At 39.3% G+C, this 17,047-nt stretch overlaps 3 protein-coding genes across 4 annotated transcripts; all 3 read right to left on the bottom strand.

The window, feature by feature from the left end:
• Positions 1–460: 460 nt before the first annotated feature.
• LOC117455137 (uncharacterized) lies at positions 461–4,831 on the bottom strand. Its single transcript, XM_034094523.2, has 12 exons — positions 4,654–4,831; positions 3,501–3,986; positions 3,309–3,418; positions 3,052–3,220; positions 2,755–2,877; positions 2,498–2,667; positions 2,084–2,181; positions 1,404–1,567; positions 1,099–1,276; positions 893–1,019; positions 618–692; positions 461–547 (listed from the first exon to the last, which is right to left on the bottom strand). The coding sequence occupies exons 1-11, from the start codon at positions 4,811–4,813 to the stop codon at positions 618–620; spliced, it is 1,860 nt and encodes a 619-aa protein (XP_033950414.1). The 5' UTR covers positions 4,814–4,831; the 3' UTR covers positions 461–547.
• Positions 4,832–5,756: 925 nt separating this feature from the next.
• dus3l (dihydrouridine synthase 3-like (S. cerevisiae)) lies at positions 5,757–13,056 on the bottom strand. 2 transcript variants are annotated; one of them, XM_034094488.1, is made up of 16 exons: positions 12,862–13,056; positions 12,134–12,234; positions 11,109–11,379; positions 10,658–11,009; positions 10,326–10,372; positions 10,141–10,233; positions 9,935–9,976; positions 8,487–8,639; positions 8,219–8,335; positions 7,796–7,861; positions 7,590–7,700; positions 7,074–7,170; positions 6,799–6,874; positions 6,357–6,545; positions 6,140–6,268; positions 5,757–6,034 (listed from the first exon to the last, which is right to left on the bottom strand). In XM_034094488.1, exons 1-16 carry the CDS (start codon positions 12,976–12,978, stop codon positions 5,962–5,964), a joined length of 2,034 nt encoding a protein of 677 aa, XP_033950379.1. In that variant the 5' UTR covers positions 12,979–13,056; the 3' UTR covers positions 5,757–5,961. The 2 variants fall into 2 exon arrangements, with proteins under 2 accessions (XP_033950379.1, XP_033950378.1); XM_034094487.1 differs by having other exon boundaries at positions 10,326–10,387; positions 12,862–13,055.
• Positions 13,057–13,302: 246 nt separating this feature from the next.
• On the bottom strand, positions 13,303–15,811 carry LOC117455102 (transcription termination factor 1, mitochondrial). The gene is made up of 2 exons (XM_034094472.2): positions 15,702–15,811; positions 13,303–15,032 (listed from the first exon to the last, which is right to left on the bottom strand). Exon 2 carries the CDS (start codon positions 14,988–14,990, stop codon positions 13,830–13,832), a length of 1,161 nt encoding a protein of 386 aa, XP_033950363.1. The 5' UTR covers positions 14,991–15,032; positions 15,702–15,811; the 3' UTR covers positions 13,303–13,829.
• Positions 15,812–17,047: the final 1,236 nt, after the last annotated feature.

Raw genomic sequence — 17,047 nt, 5'->3', positions numbered from 1 at the left:
TCCCTCTTTGTAGATTTGAATATTCAGGTCCCCCTTCTAATATGGGGGCCCTCTGCTCAACTTTCAAACTATGGCAGTCTCCTTGTATGAACAGACTCACCATTACAGTGTCATTAAGTAAATCAGATTCTAGAATTAAGCTGGACTTTTAGGAATAATGTTTCTGCAAGTACCATTTTTCCTCCAAGTGTATAGTGCCATCTTGAAAATAAAGACCAAATCAGAAAAGCACCAACAGGAATAATATATGTAAAGTATATCAGACATTTGGAGACATAGCTGAGATTGAGTTAAATGAGGTGGTCTTTAAACTTGTGATAACTGAACTTCTTACCCACTGCTGAAATTAGTTTTCCTCATTAGAAATCAAGTGTTGGAAATGTATCATTGTCAATTTCATTTTAGCATGAAATGGAACACCTTTTTGAAGAGCACAAATCATAACACCACAAGACAGACCATTGTATGCTGTATTATAAAACTTTATTTTTTCCAGTTAATAATCATTTGTTTTCTTAATGTCTTCAGCTGCAGATCCTCATCGTGTCTAGAAGCAAACACAAATTGACAAGACATTGAAAAAGTTGGTAATTCATTTCATGGGTTTAGATTCTCACCTATCCATCAAAGCCCCGTTCTGCACAAGTCTTCTCTGTTGTCCTAAAGACTTCAGCAGAGCACATGAAGTAGATCTGCAGGGAAATAAACATTTACCACATGATAAATCATTCATAAATCCTTGAGGGACAAGTTGCCCAATTTTCCCTTTGTAGACAAAACAGTCAAGTTTAGCAATGTGTAAGAGTCTTTAGCAAAAGTCAAAACAAGACCTTTAATACGGCATAGTTTTGACCGTTTAAACCAGCAAGGCTTCCTTAATACTTTGACTCACTTCTTCATTGAGGTACTGGTTTGTTGCTTGATCCATAAACTGGAAGGCCTGGACCATGAAGCGCCGGTTTGTGGGAAGGTCACTGACTTTAAGGATGGCCAAATTTGGGTCATAAGGATTGGTACACCTGCAGATATAACAGAAGTTACGGTTAGGATAATTATATGACCTTATTACACATGAATGGGGTTTAGATCCATTCTTACCCTTCATAAATGAGCACCAGGGCATTCTTGGCAGAGCGAGGGTAAGCAATACAATAGTTGACTATAATTACTGCATTCGGTTTTGGGGACAGCAGGCGCAGTTCAAGATACACTGGTTTGCCAAGGAGAAGTCGCAGGGGCAGCTTGGCAGCTTCCAAGTAGTTTGAATAAGTCTGATCTGTTGAGGTTGACCAAGCAAATTTATAGAAATTTGACAAATGTTTGAGATGCTTTTGAATGAACCAACTCCAGCCAAATGTAAACATTTGAATTTCATTTGGAATGAATAAACATAAAAACTTCACCTGTTGCAATTCTCAGTTGTACAGCAGACATGACAGATGATGGCAGGCCATCAGACATGACAGATGATGGCAAGCTGGAAGATGGAGTCTTGACCATATAGCTTACATTAGTAAGAGACTCTGGATGAGAGCCCAATTGGCCGTAGCGGCATTCAACCATGAATCTACAAGACATTGTTTAATAAAAGTCAGTTCAAGCTTGGTGCTAAAAGTAAAGGCAATGCTACAACATTACATGAAGAAGGTTCCGCAGCCTCAGCTCGAGCTCCACCAGGCTGAGGAACAGCTTCTTCCACCAGGCGGTCAGGATGCTGAACTCTCTCTCCCCTCCCTACCTCCCCTCCCTACATCTCTCCACTCTGCCTCCGACCTTTCTCCCCTTCCCAAAATGACACACACACACACAACCACACACACACACACACACCCACAACCACCTCATCCAGCACCAGTCATTTTTCTGCCCATCTCTGCTAGTGCATTGAAACTGTACTTTGAACACTTTAAATATATTATATTATTAACATTTTAAACTGTATACCCCGGTTATCTAGGCACTTTATTTTGTTTAATGTATATATGTCACACTGTAGGACTGCGAGAAACTATATTTCTGGATGTACAACATGTAGAATTCTTGACAATAAAGCTGGAAAAATACCTTTAATTAACCGACTAACCTGAGTGGATCAGTTCTCGTAATTATGCCATACTTAAGATTTATAGCTTTGACAATCGTCTGCACTTCAGCCAGGTAGATCTTTGTCCCAGCAACTTCCTGTATGAAAAATAAACAGTTTTCCCTCAAGTCAACCACTGTATCTGTAATGCCTTAGGCACAGTCTTTATTACCAGTCTTTAAGTATAGTGATTTATTACCTGAAAAATCGTAACAATTTATCTTTGAGGTGGAGGAATGTGTGGATTAATGTGGGTTGTCCCATTTGAGAAGTTAACTTAAGCTGCGGTTTAAAGATTTTTCTCGAGTCAATTCTGAGTCTTAAAGTTTGACATCACTAACTCGAAGAATCATCATCTCAATTCACTCGTTGAAAAGTGCATTGTTAAACACTCATGCAGAGGGAACGACTTACATAGGCACGAGCTCCACATTTGGTAACTTTAAACTTGAAGATGGCAACCTTGTCATTAACAATGACTGGTTTACAAGTTGTCCCAGGAATGACAAGCTTTTTGGGGTCCAAAGGGATGGATGCAGAGTCGAAGCGAATGGCAAAGACAAAGTGTTGATCCCCAGTGCACTCTGAAGAAAGAGAGAATAAAAAGCTACCGTATTAATAGTTTAAATTGGGTAAAACATTTACATAACATGTCCTTAAACGAGCCATACCATCCAGCGGGTGGTAGCATGCCGATGTCGAATAATCCACACAGCATCCAGTCTTCTCACAGTCTGCAGAAGACATTTCTGAAGTACCACAAGTCACCCTCTCCCCTGAGACGACGGCACAATCTGAAAAGACAGGGACATTTTAAAGTGCCTGCCTTACCCCACAAAACCACCCTCGAAGTAAGAACAAGTCTCCTACACTTGTCCTTTATCATAAATATGTAGTACAGCCTCAGCATTGCAACATTAAATGTCTTCCAACAATTAGTTTATAGCTCATTAGGCAGTTTCACTCACTTGTTGCCTGTGTTGGCGCTTCTGTTGGTATGGAGACATGCCTGGGTTTGTCCAAGCCAATGGTGCGAGGGAACAGGCCATGGTGGGGCACTTCGTCACAAAACGCAGTGGTGACCTGTGTGTTACCAAACTCATCGGCGTACAACAACTGCAGGCTGTAGCCATCAGTCTGTAATAATTTAAAAATAAAAAAAGGCGCTTTAGGAAGTGAATTCCTAAATGCAAAGTTTAATAAAATAAAATTCTCATTCACTTACATGCTTCACATTGCACCCAGTGAAGGGTACAGTCAAGGTTTTCTGGAAAGCGTTCACTTTATAACCACAAAACCCTGGAGCATCCATGACAGACATCAATTCCTTTGAGCCTGGAGGGGGAAGGATTCAATCGTTATAGTAAGTTGACCAGATGCAAATATTACAAATTGGCAGACAAGGTCAAATACATACCCATAACTTTAACATCACTTAGGGAACCTATCGGCACAATCTTGAAACCAGCTTCACTACAAGTCACACTTAACCCAGACGAAGTAGGACAGGTACTGCTGGTCCAGCTCCTTGGAAGGGCATTTACAAATCCTGTCTGAAAGTCTTGATCAATACCTCTGGCCATGTTTTTTTCTGGGGCATCAGTATCATCAAAATCCACCTGAAATTCACTATTGGTGCTACTGGCCGAGTTTCTTGGAGGGGCATCTTCAAATCCCGTCTGGAATTCTCGTTCACTACCTCTGGCCATGTTTATTTCTGGGGCATCATCATCAAATTCCACCTGAAATTCACTGTTCGGAGCACTGGCCCAGTTTTGTGGATGAGAATCTTCTACATCCTCCTCGAATCCATGGTGAGCAGACATAGGGTTTCTACCGGTGGAGGGGCCCAATTCAGGGAACTCATCCTCAGGAATCACCTCATCAAAGTCAATGTGGTCATCTAGAGAAAGCAGTCGTTGTTACCAAAGTCAAATGAATACAGTAAAAAAAGCCTTTTGTAAAGATACAGCTAAATATTGTTGCCATTTTCCATAATGGTATATAATATTTAGTGCCAAGTGCAGACTCCGCAACAAGTCTGCCCAAAGGGAGTTTGTAGCTAAATTGAAATACATTTTAGAACACATTGTGAAGTCTCAAACCCTTAACCCCTCCCATCATAACTGACGCTTGCAATAGCGCATTTTTTTTTTTTAAAACAAGTTTCTGAAATCTTTTTACTCCCATCGATTGAGCTTATACACTCCACTCAAGTTTATTGCAACGGATAAAACTGGCCCAAGACTAAACACAAAATATTTTGGCAGGGAACACAGACTTCTTAACACTTACAAGATATAGCATACAATGTAATCAAGTCAGTAGGCTATACGAGGAACAGACAGTCCTTTAAAAGCCCAAATGACTGGTGCTACCAAACGAATCAAATACATCAGCTAAACCTCAAGAGAATTTAGTTGAGAAAGAGTCTTTCATGCCTCAAATTCTCACTTGTAAAACAGTATTTTAATTCATAAGAACTCCAGGCCCAGACATAATGTGATGGAGGAGTTTTTTTGCAACAGCTAACAGCTTTCACTCATTGAGGAAGATGGAGAGGGGCTTACCTGTGGAGGTCACGCTTGATTCTGGTTCTCCCCATTGCCCGCTCTCGTAGAAATGATTGAGTTGATCGCTGGTGATTGGTTTCCATCCCCGCACTGGACCCAGCAGCAGAGTCCCAGACAGCACCAGAACCACCAACAGATCAACCTTGATACCAGCCATGGCTCGAAGTGAATAACCCTGCAGCAGCTGCAGAAAGTCGAATGAAGATGTATCCTCCTGTCACGCAAGTAGTGGTTGGAGTTAATTGATTGCACCTGAAAGCTGCTGATTGGCACTTGCTAATCAAGTCTTGTGTGTGTGTGTGTGTGTGTGTGTGTGTGTGTGTGTGTGTGTGTGTGTGTGTGTGTGTGTGTGTGTGTGTGTGTGTGTGTGTGTGTGAATCAATCTCGCATATTTGCTCCAAAAAGAAGTCGTTGAAAATAGACAGGCCTTATTTTATGTTCATGAGTCTTATCAACAAGGGTTTATCTTTGACACCGATGTAGGGGTTTACAATTTGACCACTTAAAATATTGAATGATTATACATTGATAAATGTTCACTTTTTGTATCTTATACATATTTCAGTCATCAACTGTGAATAATAAATACTTTTTATTAACTTGGTAAAGACCCCTATTAACAATTGAAAAAAACATTCAATACATTGTGCAGTATGCAACACATGTTCATATCCAAAAGGTAATTAAACATATTTGATCATTCATACAGATGGGGAATTCTGCTTTGCTTTATTAGCCTTATTGAGAAAATACAAAAATACACTTCACAAGTGTCCCGACCAATTTCAGGTCACAGTATTATACCAAAAATAAGACTCAAGTAATCACAATATATTTAGATCATTGGGCAAAACAGTTCAGCAAAAGTATCTACATCCTGTTACTAAACTGATCACAAAGTATATATTTTGTCAAAATGGTAAATGATTCCCACAGTGTTGCTCAATTTGATATCATAACAAACGTATCTCTTTTTATTTTTCATGTAAAAAATTGATTTTAAGTATTTTAATGAGTAATATTGGATGTTTGCATCAGAATATATTTCAGAATTACTCATATCAAATAATTTCATTCAGAATAAAAGAAAGAGGAATATCTTGTGTGGCCAAAAAATACTTTATTGCATATATTCAAGTACACAAAGACGCCATGTATTCTGCTACTGCATCACCACAGGTCAAATAATCAGACTCTTCCAACCTTTATTATTCATAACAATAGATTAGCTTTCTTTGAATCTTATTCTATAAAGCCAATAACAAACAAAAGAACAAATGGAAGTGCCAGATATTTCAACAAAAATCACTTGTAGGCATTGGCTTTATGTTTTGGCAAGAAGATGAAATTCTTTGGTACAGGTCCGAGCAGCATTTCACTGGAGAGGGGAAAAAGAAGGACATTACAATCAGTAAATAAATCAACAGTTCATTTTATTGTAGCCTGACTTTAAAATGGTGCTTCTTGATGTTTCCCTGCTCACCTAATCCTGATCCAGTCCCCAGCATGTTGACTGGCCATCAGTGACTCCAGGTAGTTCCTGCCCATGTAGAATGGAGGTCTCTCATTGATCTTCTGTGGCACCCGCTCCAACAGGCCCACTGGAATATATCTAAGAGGCAGAGATAAACTCATATATTTAGCGGCCTGGTCAAATTACAAGTCATAATATTGCTTTCATAATTACAATATTTCGCTACCTGTACATGAAGGAGAGCCACTCCAGCATGAAGGTGCGGGTCTTCTCCACCCCCCGTGTGTCAGAGCCCCAGTGTTCTAGACCAAAGTTGCTGAAATCCCGGAGGATGTCCAGTCGCTCGTTGGACGAGATGTCCCAGTGTCGGCTCTCCTTTATTTCGGTGAAGATCCAGGGCTTAATAAGAGCACCCCTGAAGATCCAAAAGTCAGACACGCACAATCAGTTTCAAGTTCACCACAAAGATAATTCGGCTCTGTAATATAGAGTAATTCCACTGGTTATGGGTTAAATGACTCTAAATGACTGTGAAAGTAAGAACACACAAGAAGTTCACTGACAATGATACAACATAGTAAATAAACTAATATTTTTACAATCTTGACTTTTGCCTCTGTGTTTCTATTATATTGTCTACTTATTTAATCACTATAAGTGGCACCAACCTTGCAATCATAATTCCAGAAACTCCGGTCTCTTTTGCTTTCATGGCATCTTCATAGGACAGAATGTCTCCATTACCTGGGACAATAAACACAAGTCACCTTATTCTCAACCATTACCAACAATATATAACATTTCTTAGGCATGTGCAGGATTTTTGCAACCTTCAGAGTATCAAAATGCACACATGGAGTTATTTTCACCTATATATAATAGTTTGCCCCCATCTGAAGTGTGTGTAACTACAATCAGGAAATTTAAAAATAAGTTCACATACCAAAAAGGGGGACAGGACTAGCCAGTTTGGAGCAGGCGGTGATGTAGTCCCAGTCAGCTAGTTTAGTGTAGCGCTGCTCTCTGGATCGGCCATGCAACTGTAAGGAAACTACATCATGAGTTGTGTTCTCATACTTTAAAGCTGAAGGAGGAACAAATATTATGCATCAAACGTATCAAATGTAGTTCAATCAAGATGCAAAATGGTATAACACATCAACTTAGATATATAGACACATCAAGGGCTCTCACATTACATTTCAAAGTGGTTTGTTGAGTGCATTCAAATTAAACAACAACGTAAGAAAACAATAAAGCTAGCCACATGAATTAATACAAGATTTTATATGATTTTCATTCAAGTGTCCACTTGTTCCTACACGATTTGAAACGAGACTGACTGGACTGCCGTTGTTTGCAGGTGTTTTTTGACTTAAACTGCCACTATACTAATCATTTTCAACACATGAATGTCGATACCCTTTGCCCCTGCTCAAACGCATGCCGTGTTACTTACTGTGATCATAGAGACATCCCACTTCTTCATCTCTGGAATAAGTTTGTGCGCTATGTTGCACTTCTCCTGAACACCAGTGCGGATCTTGACTGTTAACGGGACGTCAAGGACCTTCAGGAAGAAAGAAAATTACATTTTCCTCCTAAAAGCCTAAATTCAACAAGACATCTCATCCAGCTGAACGGGGTCAAAACACCCAAACTTACATGGTTCATTCCCTTGATTATCTGTTCAAACTTTCTGTTGCGTGTCATCAAGCCGCAGCCCCCACCCTGATGAGGGAAAGCAAACAAACACCACCTGTCAGTGAGTGTCATGTTCAATGATGCTTTATACACTGGATCATAAAACACAAATGACTGTCTGACTTTAAAGCTTAAAGTCATCATGGTTTAATGTTATTTTACTTTGACTGACTTATTTAGAAAAAGATAATTCTGCTTATCTTTTTCTTGGCATTGACTGTATCAAAGAAAGGGGGGATGGATTTAAGCTTTTAGGTGGGTTCTAATTGAACTTCAGTTCAAAGAAATACTGATCTAAAGTGTGAAGTCGCTCAAATGTAAACGACAGAGGATAACAAAGTAGTGAAAACACTGTGGAACTAATGGGTTTTATGGAGGGTGTACCTTCTTGTAGACGAGGTCAATGGGGCATCCAGAGTTGATGTCCACAAAGTCAACATCTGCGTTGTTGTTGATGAGCTCTGCGCACCTCGTCATGGTGTCGGGGAAACAGCCCTCGACCTGAAGACAACATTTGGACTTTTCTTCAGACAACTTAACAAAATCTTTAGATAACAGTAAAATAATACAATTTGTAGTTTGTCTAAAAGTGTTAACAACATCAAAGAGAGCAGATTTGTTCTGAGGAGTTAAAGAAATCTAGGAACAGCACCTGGACGCCGAAAACATCTTCACTTTCGTGCCGCTTCAGGAGGGCCCACTCTGACTGCTGGCCCTGCAGCAGGTTGGTGCACATGGCCATCTCCCCACAGGTGATGTCTGCTCCAAAGCGCTTGCACAAACGGCGGAAAGGCAGATTTCCACACTAGGGAATCAAAGGGAATCATTAAGGTCAGGTCAATACTTCATATCTGGGCTAGCATTTGATATAATATGTTTTAATTCTGCTTCGATAGGAGTAGAATCTTAAAGGTAACCTATTGTGCAAAATCCACTTTTCATGTCTTTTATACATCAGCATGTGTCCCCTCTGTGTAAAGAGATTTTGAAACTTTCAGGAAAAAAGATTCTCTCTTTTTGTCCTGATCCATTTAAATGAAAACCTGTCTGAAAATGAGCTGATCAGATTTTGGCCCTTTTATGATGTCATAACGTTTTTTTGGCTTTACCAACCAAGGTAACCCCCACCCCACCTTATCACCCGAATCTCCTCCTAGAGCACCATTGTGTTCTTTTTAATCAAATATCTCTCAGAGGGGCGTGGGGAGGGGCTCCTTATTTTCATCTAAAGTAACAGACAGAGAATCAGCGCTTTGGAAACAGGGCTGAAACAGAGGGGATTATGGGATGCTACTAGTGTTGCACGGTGTACCGATACTTGAAAGGTACCGCGATACCCTGTCGCTAAAAACGCTACGATTCCTCCGTTTCATTAGTATCGGTACTTTAAGAATGACGGGGAAAAGTACTCCGTTTTAATAAGAGCCGTGTGTGTTCAGCGCTCTGCTTCCACTCCCTGCACTGCAGCCGTGCCTGCCGTCCCTCCCCTCTCAAGCACGCTCTAAGTGCCTCCCCTCTCTCGTGCACGCGCTAGCTGCCAGAGCATGTGAGAAGACGAGAAGCATGGCTGCAAGTGGGAGTGCAACTGCCGCTGCGCCTCGGCTTGTTGACAAAAAAGACGCCAGAAGCGAAAAACAAAAAAGTTGTTTATAGATGATGCTTGATTGTATTTAACACAAATTCTAGTCATTTATTTTATTTATTGTTCTCATTGTTTAAAAGTGTGTGTTATGGTTATGGTTCTGGTGTGAAATAAAGCACAATATCTACATTTAAGACTGTTTCCCTTTTTTAAGAAAAGTATCGGAATCGCAATTCTTGACTTGGTATCGGTATCGAAACCAAAATGTTGGCATCGTGACAACACTAGATGCTCCAATGATCTGTTGGGTATTTCGAGCCAAACACTTCAGAGACATGTTTTGTATATATATCTGAGATAATATAATATATTGAAGAAAAACTGAATAATAGGAGACCTTTAATAAAAAACTTAGAATCAGAATCACTTCAATTTGATTAGTTTGGCAGCAGTTACGCATATAACTACAGCAATACTATGTTTATCCTCAGGACTCAATTAAATCTGGTTGTACTTACAGTTGTTAGAGGAGCGAGGTATAGCTTGTCCTGAAAGTCCACCTTGAACAAAGAGACGGAACACATCACTCCTTAGAAATCAGAAGTGACTTGTGCAGAGACTATTTAACAGTATCAGCTGGCTGTAATTAAATTGTACAATTAAAAAAAATGGATAACCGATAATGAAATGGATATTGCAGTAAAGATGTTGGCCCGAGATATACCTGTTTCTTCTCACATTGGCGCAACTTAATGACATCCTCATCAGTGAGTGGGCCAATAGTCTTCACCGGAGGCTGTTTATCTTGGCTGGCCTGCTACAAAGCAAACATGTACAAATAAACATCTAAAATACTGAGCAACATAACATGAATACACATACTGTGTTGTGCTCAGTAAAAGTGTTTACCTGTGTTTCTGCTTCAGTAGACACACGCTGCTCCTCTCCTGTTGGATCTGCAGATACCACAGCTGTATCACCAAGGTGTAAAGAAAGACTGAGTTATAAGACTGAATTTAACTTATATTCACGAGGAATGACGTGCACGTTGCTAATTGATAACTGAATAGAGTGAGCCGATTAAATGAAAGCTCCAATGAGTGCCACAGAGATTCACTTCCCTTCCTTTTCCAATTACAGTTTTAAACCACTGAACAGATTCATTATGAGACTAGAACAACTGAGAGCTGGAAGAATATACATATAGGACATTTACAAAGAAAACCTTTATATAGTCTTACCATTTCCAAGTTGTTGTGTTTTGTCTTTGTTGTTTGCAAGTGTTTTGAGGTACTCCTCCGACTTCTTGAAGGCTACAGAGCGCTTCCTCAGTTGATTCTGGAGCTCTTTTTTCAGGCTGTTCTTCACCGTCTCCCTGCCCTCGTTGGCCTTTATGAGCTCTGCGTTCTCCATGGTTTTGAAGTCAGGTGTGGTGTGCGCCTTTGCGTAGCGGCAGGAGAGACCATAAGCACACTTTCCGAATGTGTCGTAGAGGTAGCAGCTTTCCCCGATGTCAGCGAGCTTAGAGCCCATGTATTCGGCTGCGTCATGAAGAAAGATGCATTTGTCCCCATAGGTACATTCCTTATTGTCCTGCATGGATGGGAACAGTCAAGGCCAAAATCATTAGCAGACATAGTGATTGCAAAATATTTATGTGGTATTCCAGAATGATTTGTTAACATTTTTTACCTGAATGACTGAAGGACATAGTCGTTTTTCATCAAAGGCATTAGGCTTCGTGTGTGGCCGTGACTTATTCTGTCCCCGAATGCGTTTACCGTCTGGTTTGCCAACTTTATTCCTCTCCTCAGGGTCTACTTTGAATTTTTTTGTTTCAGGTTCCTCCACAGATGTCTCTTTTTCCTCCTCAGGTTTGTCATTATCACTGGTCTTATGTCCTTTTGGGCCCTTCCACCCAGAGTCTACAAACTCATGAAATTTGTCTTTGGTGGTTAGGAATCTGCAAATAAAAAAGAAGAGATATGAGATATGCGACTGGAGACATTTGAGGCCAGCATTTATAGTATACAGAATATTCTGTCACCTTTGCATGCTGCTCTAAAACCACATGAATGACTCAGTTATGGTACAATTAAATGAAGGGCTCACATGTCCTTGTAAAACTGGAAGGAAAGCTGAGTCCATACTCTGTGCAAGAAGTTAAATGCATACAATGGAGCTGCTAAGCCTTCTTGCTAACTATGCAGTTCTGTTGACTACATCAGACAAAAGCAGCGTGCAGGGTGAAATGTTTGAGTCCATGCTATTCTTCTGGGAAACAGTGTATTACTCTATTCAAGTTAAGAGGCATTTCCTGCCCCAAGTTAATAGTACCCCTGCGTATGCCAATAAGGACACATTAAAATAAGTCAAACTGGTGCGGTGTCAGCTGTAATACAAGTGTTATAATGGATAAGGGATTTCTGACACAATTTTCCAAGATGCAAGGAAAAGGTAAACGCTGGAGATCTTAAATGGCTGAAACATGTTGATCTAACAACAGATAACTTTATTAAAATACAAGATTTGCTGTAGTATGGAACCTGTCTAAGGCAAGTCATGGTGCTCAGCATTTTGACAGCTGTGTGGTTACTGTCATATCATCTGTATACAAGCAGTATATACTCCAGACAACACGTGAGAAGGTTTGCAGTGATTTCCACAAGTTTTACTATCATTTTACTTATGTATTCCACAATAAGCTAGTAACTTACTGCGTTTTGAGTGCAGCATCGCCCTTCACAACGACATCAGTCTTCTTTTCAACGGTTTCCTCCATAGCATTTTCCATCCCACAGGCTTTCTCCAAATCCCTCTGTTGGAAAACATATCGATTAATCCACTGATTAAATCGTACTAACTAATGTCTCACATGACAGAATCTTTGTATTATTGTTATTATACAGTGGCTTTGGATATCCACCTTTGGTTAAGCATTTAGGGGTTATATAGATTTTATATTCCTCAAGTGTTTACTATGATAAAATGCATTTTATTTTGAAATAAATGTGAAAATGCATATTCAATCAATGTTCATTTCCTTCATTGTAAATCACATTGTTCTACATTGCTTGTATGAAAGGTGTTATATAAATGATCATAATAATTATGTCCCACTACTGCATGTTTTACTGTAACCGGTAACGTTAATTTATATAAATTGACTTAACGTCAGCTGAAGCAAAATCATGTTACCTCCATTTAGGTTGCCTGTCTGTGGAAATGAATCCAAATTAAATTAGCAGAGTAACTTAACAGCTAACGTTACTGTAGCTTTAACTGAATCTACCTGCTAAGAAGCTAACAGCTAACATAAAGGATGTTCACAGAAACGATTAGCTGCTAGAATGCAAACGCATTTAAGAGTAATTTATAGCACTTAAAAAGCAAAAGTAAAAACACTAAACAAATACAGTTAACTTTGATTATGCTTGTCTCTTACCCTAACAAGCGCAGCAACAGTCCCACGGCATGAGGAAAGACATGTGCAGCAGTTTGGAGAAGTCCGGGTGTACTGGCAGTGTATTGGTTCCGCTTCTTTCAAATTTATCTCAGACATTTTCAGAATAAACTATAAAACAATTGAAATTGATCACTACAGTCCAGGAATGAAGTATAAAATCAGATTACCCATATTATGGAAAATAGAAATCTGACGGCCCAATAAGCTAACATCACACTGTAGTGTTCTCACAAATCCTAACGAGGAAAAGCTCCATTATGTTTAGGAAGATACGCATATTGCTGGCAGGGTTATATGTTTTGCAAATAACATAATAGGATTTATATCATATATTTTTACAGGCATTCCATCATTCAAAAAACAAAACCTCCGTGCATGTATTCTCCCATACAAAGATTAATACAAAAAGAAATACTAACCTTGTAACAGTCAGATCACTTTTATTTCGAGATTGTATCCTCACATGAATTCTAAGAGCAACTCTCCAACATGAAATGTATACATGATGAAGAAATAAAATGATCAAATCAATGGAAGAGGATTTTCTTAACAGGTGTGATACAAAAGTGCAATCTTTAACAATAAATGACTAGCTATTAGAACTCAAATAGTCAGTCAATTGACAGAACATTGAAGCAGCAAGTTTCTCAATTGTAAGCATTTGCTGCACTAGTTGCCTTATGTGATAGAAAAATAAAATGTCTTTGTTTTTGGATAATTGGTTGGACAAAACAAAAACTTTGAACATCATACTGTAATTTAGTTTTTCCTTATTTTACAGACCTTATGATTAATCAGGGAAAATGTTTGTCATAGCCAAACCAGTGTTACAAAAGAGACATCTAAAAGTCAGAAATCATATTCTACTTACTAAATGAACAAAACATGTTTGTCAAGCAAGCCCAAGTAAAAGCAGCATCCAAAATTATGTAACATCATATCAAGACCTATGATATAGGTATCATATCAAGTCTTTCAATCTTTGCATCAAAGCGCTTTTGGCTAGAGTCCAGGACGTTGATGCCTTTCTCCTGAAAGTCATATCCCACTCTCTTCAGCTCCACTAGTCGCCCTGAGATGTTCTGTGTGCTGTATTCTAACACTTTGGGCTTTCGCACTATCTGCTCCATTGTTATTCCCCCTTTTAACAGACAGTCCAATTTAGTGCTGAGCCTGTCCTTCCCAATGTACAGAACCATTGGAAAGCTGAGGATTAGTTTCTTAATGTCAGCTTTCTGACAGCCATGTGCTACCATCTTTTGCTCGAGACTTTGAAAATTATTTTTCAGACATTCACTAGAAAGGTCCAGTATTTCTGCTCCAGGCCCTTGAAAGAGGTTGAGCAGTTCTGAATTGCTCAACGTAAGAGAAGCTCTAAGGATGTCGATATTTGTCCTGACTCTCTTCGTGCTTCTGATGAGAATGTAAAGGTTTCTGGATATTACAGCTTTAGGAAACTGCTCTGGATTCTTCCCGCCAAGTTCGGCACATATTTCTTCCAGAAAGGCCACCATCCGCTTGTTCAGCACTAAGCTGTTGGAGAATGTCCGCGGCGCTGTGGTCAGCAGACGATGGAGGTCTTTGGTGTTCAGTCCCAGCGAGGTGAGAAAAGTGATGTTGTCATCCAAGTTGGCATTATTACTGGTGCGAAAGAAAGACTCAGGTGAGCGATACAGGACGCTCACAATTTCTTCATCAGTATTGAAGATCTTTCTCCACAGCTCCCAGCGCTGTTCTAGGTGTTGAACGGAGCGGGTGATAGCGCGAGGATAACGGGATATGATGCTGGCGATCATTTTAGTAGGGGCACCTTTTTTGTCCAAAAAGAGAGCGACGGCTTGCTCATTTGTGAAGGCTTTACGAAGCACCCCGGGCTGACGCAGGCGTGCCATCTTCACGTCAACTCCCATTAGATTCAGATTCTCCACCAGCGATACATTCTCTGAGGTGTCCGGCTGCTTTCGCTCCTTACTACCTGTAGGAGCAGTGCAAAGCCTCCTGGGAAGACAGGTTGGTGTCAACTGTACTGGGATGAGCCCAAAGCACCGCTGAAATGTCCCTGGTTGATGAAGCCTTTGGAGAGCCCTTACTCCGGCTACTGCTGCCATTTGTAAAGCTACTTTGCAACACCTCTGCCTGTTTTAGAGAAACTGAAACAAAAATAAACATGTTTAGCTAAACAATGATGGAGTCAAAGGGAAAAATTCAGTTTGAACGTAAACGGCATACTGTTTGTTATGTAATTCATATTTTGTTCCCTACTTAAATAAAAGAACAGTAAATATGAATAATAATATGTGAATCAAAATTACTCAAAATGCACATATATATTTTTTAGATAGAATATATTTTAAATTCGGTTGGATTCTATGTTGAAACATGTCTGAAGCATTTTAATGTTGTAAGGTGTTGAGATAGAGTTAATCTCCTATCAATGGAGCCTATTTCATTTGTTGATCAAATTGTGAATTTAACATCTGAATCTAGGAGATATTTCTTATAACTAGAGATACATGACAATGTCAGCTTCTGTTAAGACTCTGTGCTAAGGGAAAACTCACATTATTCTAATTTCTTACGATGAGGCAGTAGTTATTGAGTAGCTTGAAACCAGGTGATGGCTAAATGTACAGATATATGACAAAAACACACCACCAAGACGAGCTAAGCTACGTCAGAAACTTTGTTCGCCCCCAAATGACTGCCTGAAAGACCCGAACAAGTATTGAGCGATAACGTTTAAACATTTAGTATGTACAATGAATTATCAATGTTTCAAAGCGATAGTCCTTGTGAAGAAATTAGATAAAAAAGCATACCATATACGTTTGGTTTCTCTTAGCCAACTACATCATGCTGCAGTGTGTTTTTGATGACAGCCCAGTGTGTCAAGGAGAAAGCGGAAACGCGAAGCTCGAGGGAAAAAAGCTCTCACAGCGTCATCTGGCGTTTTGGAGACAAACTGTCCCCAGCTCACTTCCAACCACTAGATGGAACTCATTTATCTCTCTTATTTTATTTAATCCAGGCCATGGGTAACCTTTCAAATTGTGGAGGATGAGGCTACCAAAATCATTAAAACTAAATTATTTCAATACATAATTTGATTAATTTTAGAATAAGCTCATAATATAAGCTTTCACCATTCATCATAACTGTGCACAGTTGTTAAAACTCTCACATTCAGAGAAACAATACAAAGTGCTCAACCTTTTTACATTGAACCTGAGTTTTATTTTATTTTTGACTTATTTTGGACCTGAATCATTGCATTACTATTGTGCACATAATGTTCACAGTGAATGCATAACCATTCACTTACAATGCTATCAGGGTGAATTAGGGTTTTCAAGTCATAGCTTTATTATGATACATATTCAGTATAACAATACCAATTCTATGATAAACTATATGTTGGAATGTGAGCTTGCATTAATAGTTAATGAATGGTAGACACACATCTGACAACCCTTTATGCATGAGGTACAATAGAGCATTTGCCATGTGTTGTGTCTCTTTGCTTAGCACTGAAAAACCTACTGACCCATTACCACTCTTTACTGATGAGTCCAACCACTCGTGAATATTTTAATACTGCACAGTGATATCTTCATTATGCAAAGGAGCTTTCGCCCCGCTGCTCTAAGATTGAAGTGAGCGTGGTGTTTCAGTGAAAGCAGCTTTGTCCATGATAGGATCTCAGATACATGTTTTCCTTATTATCAACAGGACACAGTGTATTTGTCATTATCAAACACAGTTCCAGTTTTCTCACACTTGTCAAAAAGCACTTCTGCCTGTATCTGCATAACGATGTGTTTGGTAACAGCTCTTATGGCCACATTTCCATCATTTTTAATGTGAGGCTATAGAGGAGACGCAAGAAAGATAACTGTGTTGGAATTTGATTGTCGTGTTTAACACTTAGAGCTACACATCTTAAGGTAACACTGACAAAAAACATAATAAAATAAAAACATCAGTTGCATCATGATGACACTACTTTGAAATTACATGGTATTTATGTGAAAATGTTCAAATAACATGTAGACTATTAGTAAATTATAACAAGCATTTGAGTGGCTCTTCATCAGCTCAGCCATGCTCTTTTTAAAAACACAACTATCCGCTTTAATTTGAGCTGATAATGATTTTGCCTATCTAG

Source organism: Pseudochaenichthys georgianus, chromosome 11 (genome assembly GCF_902827115.2).
Source record: "Pseudochaenichthys georgianus chromosome 11, fPseGeo1.2, whole genome shotgun sequence".
NCBI classification, from domain to species: domain Eukaryota; kingdom Metazoa; phylum Chordata; class Actinopteri; order Perciformes; family Channichthyidae; genus Pseudochaenichthys; species Pseudochaenichthys georgianus.
The sequence above is the reverse complement of the archived record's forward strand: the minus strand, read 5'-3'. Positions and strand labels throughout refer to the sequence as shown.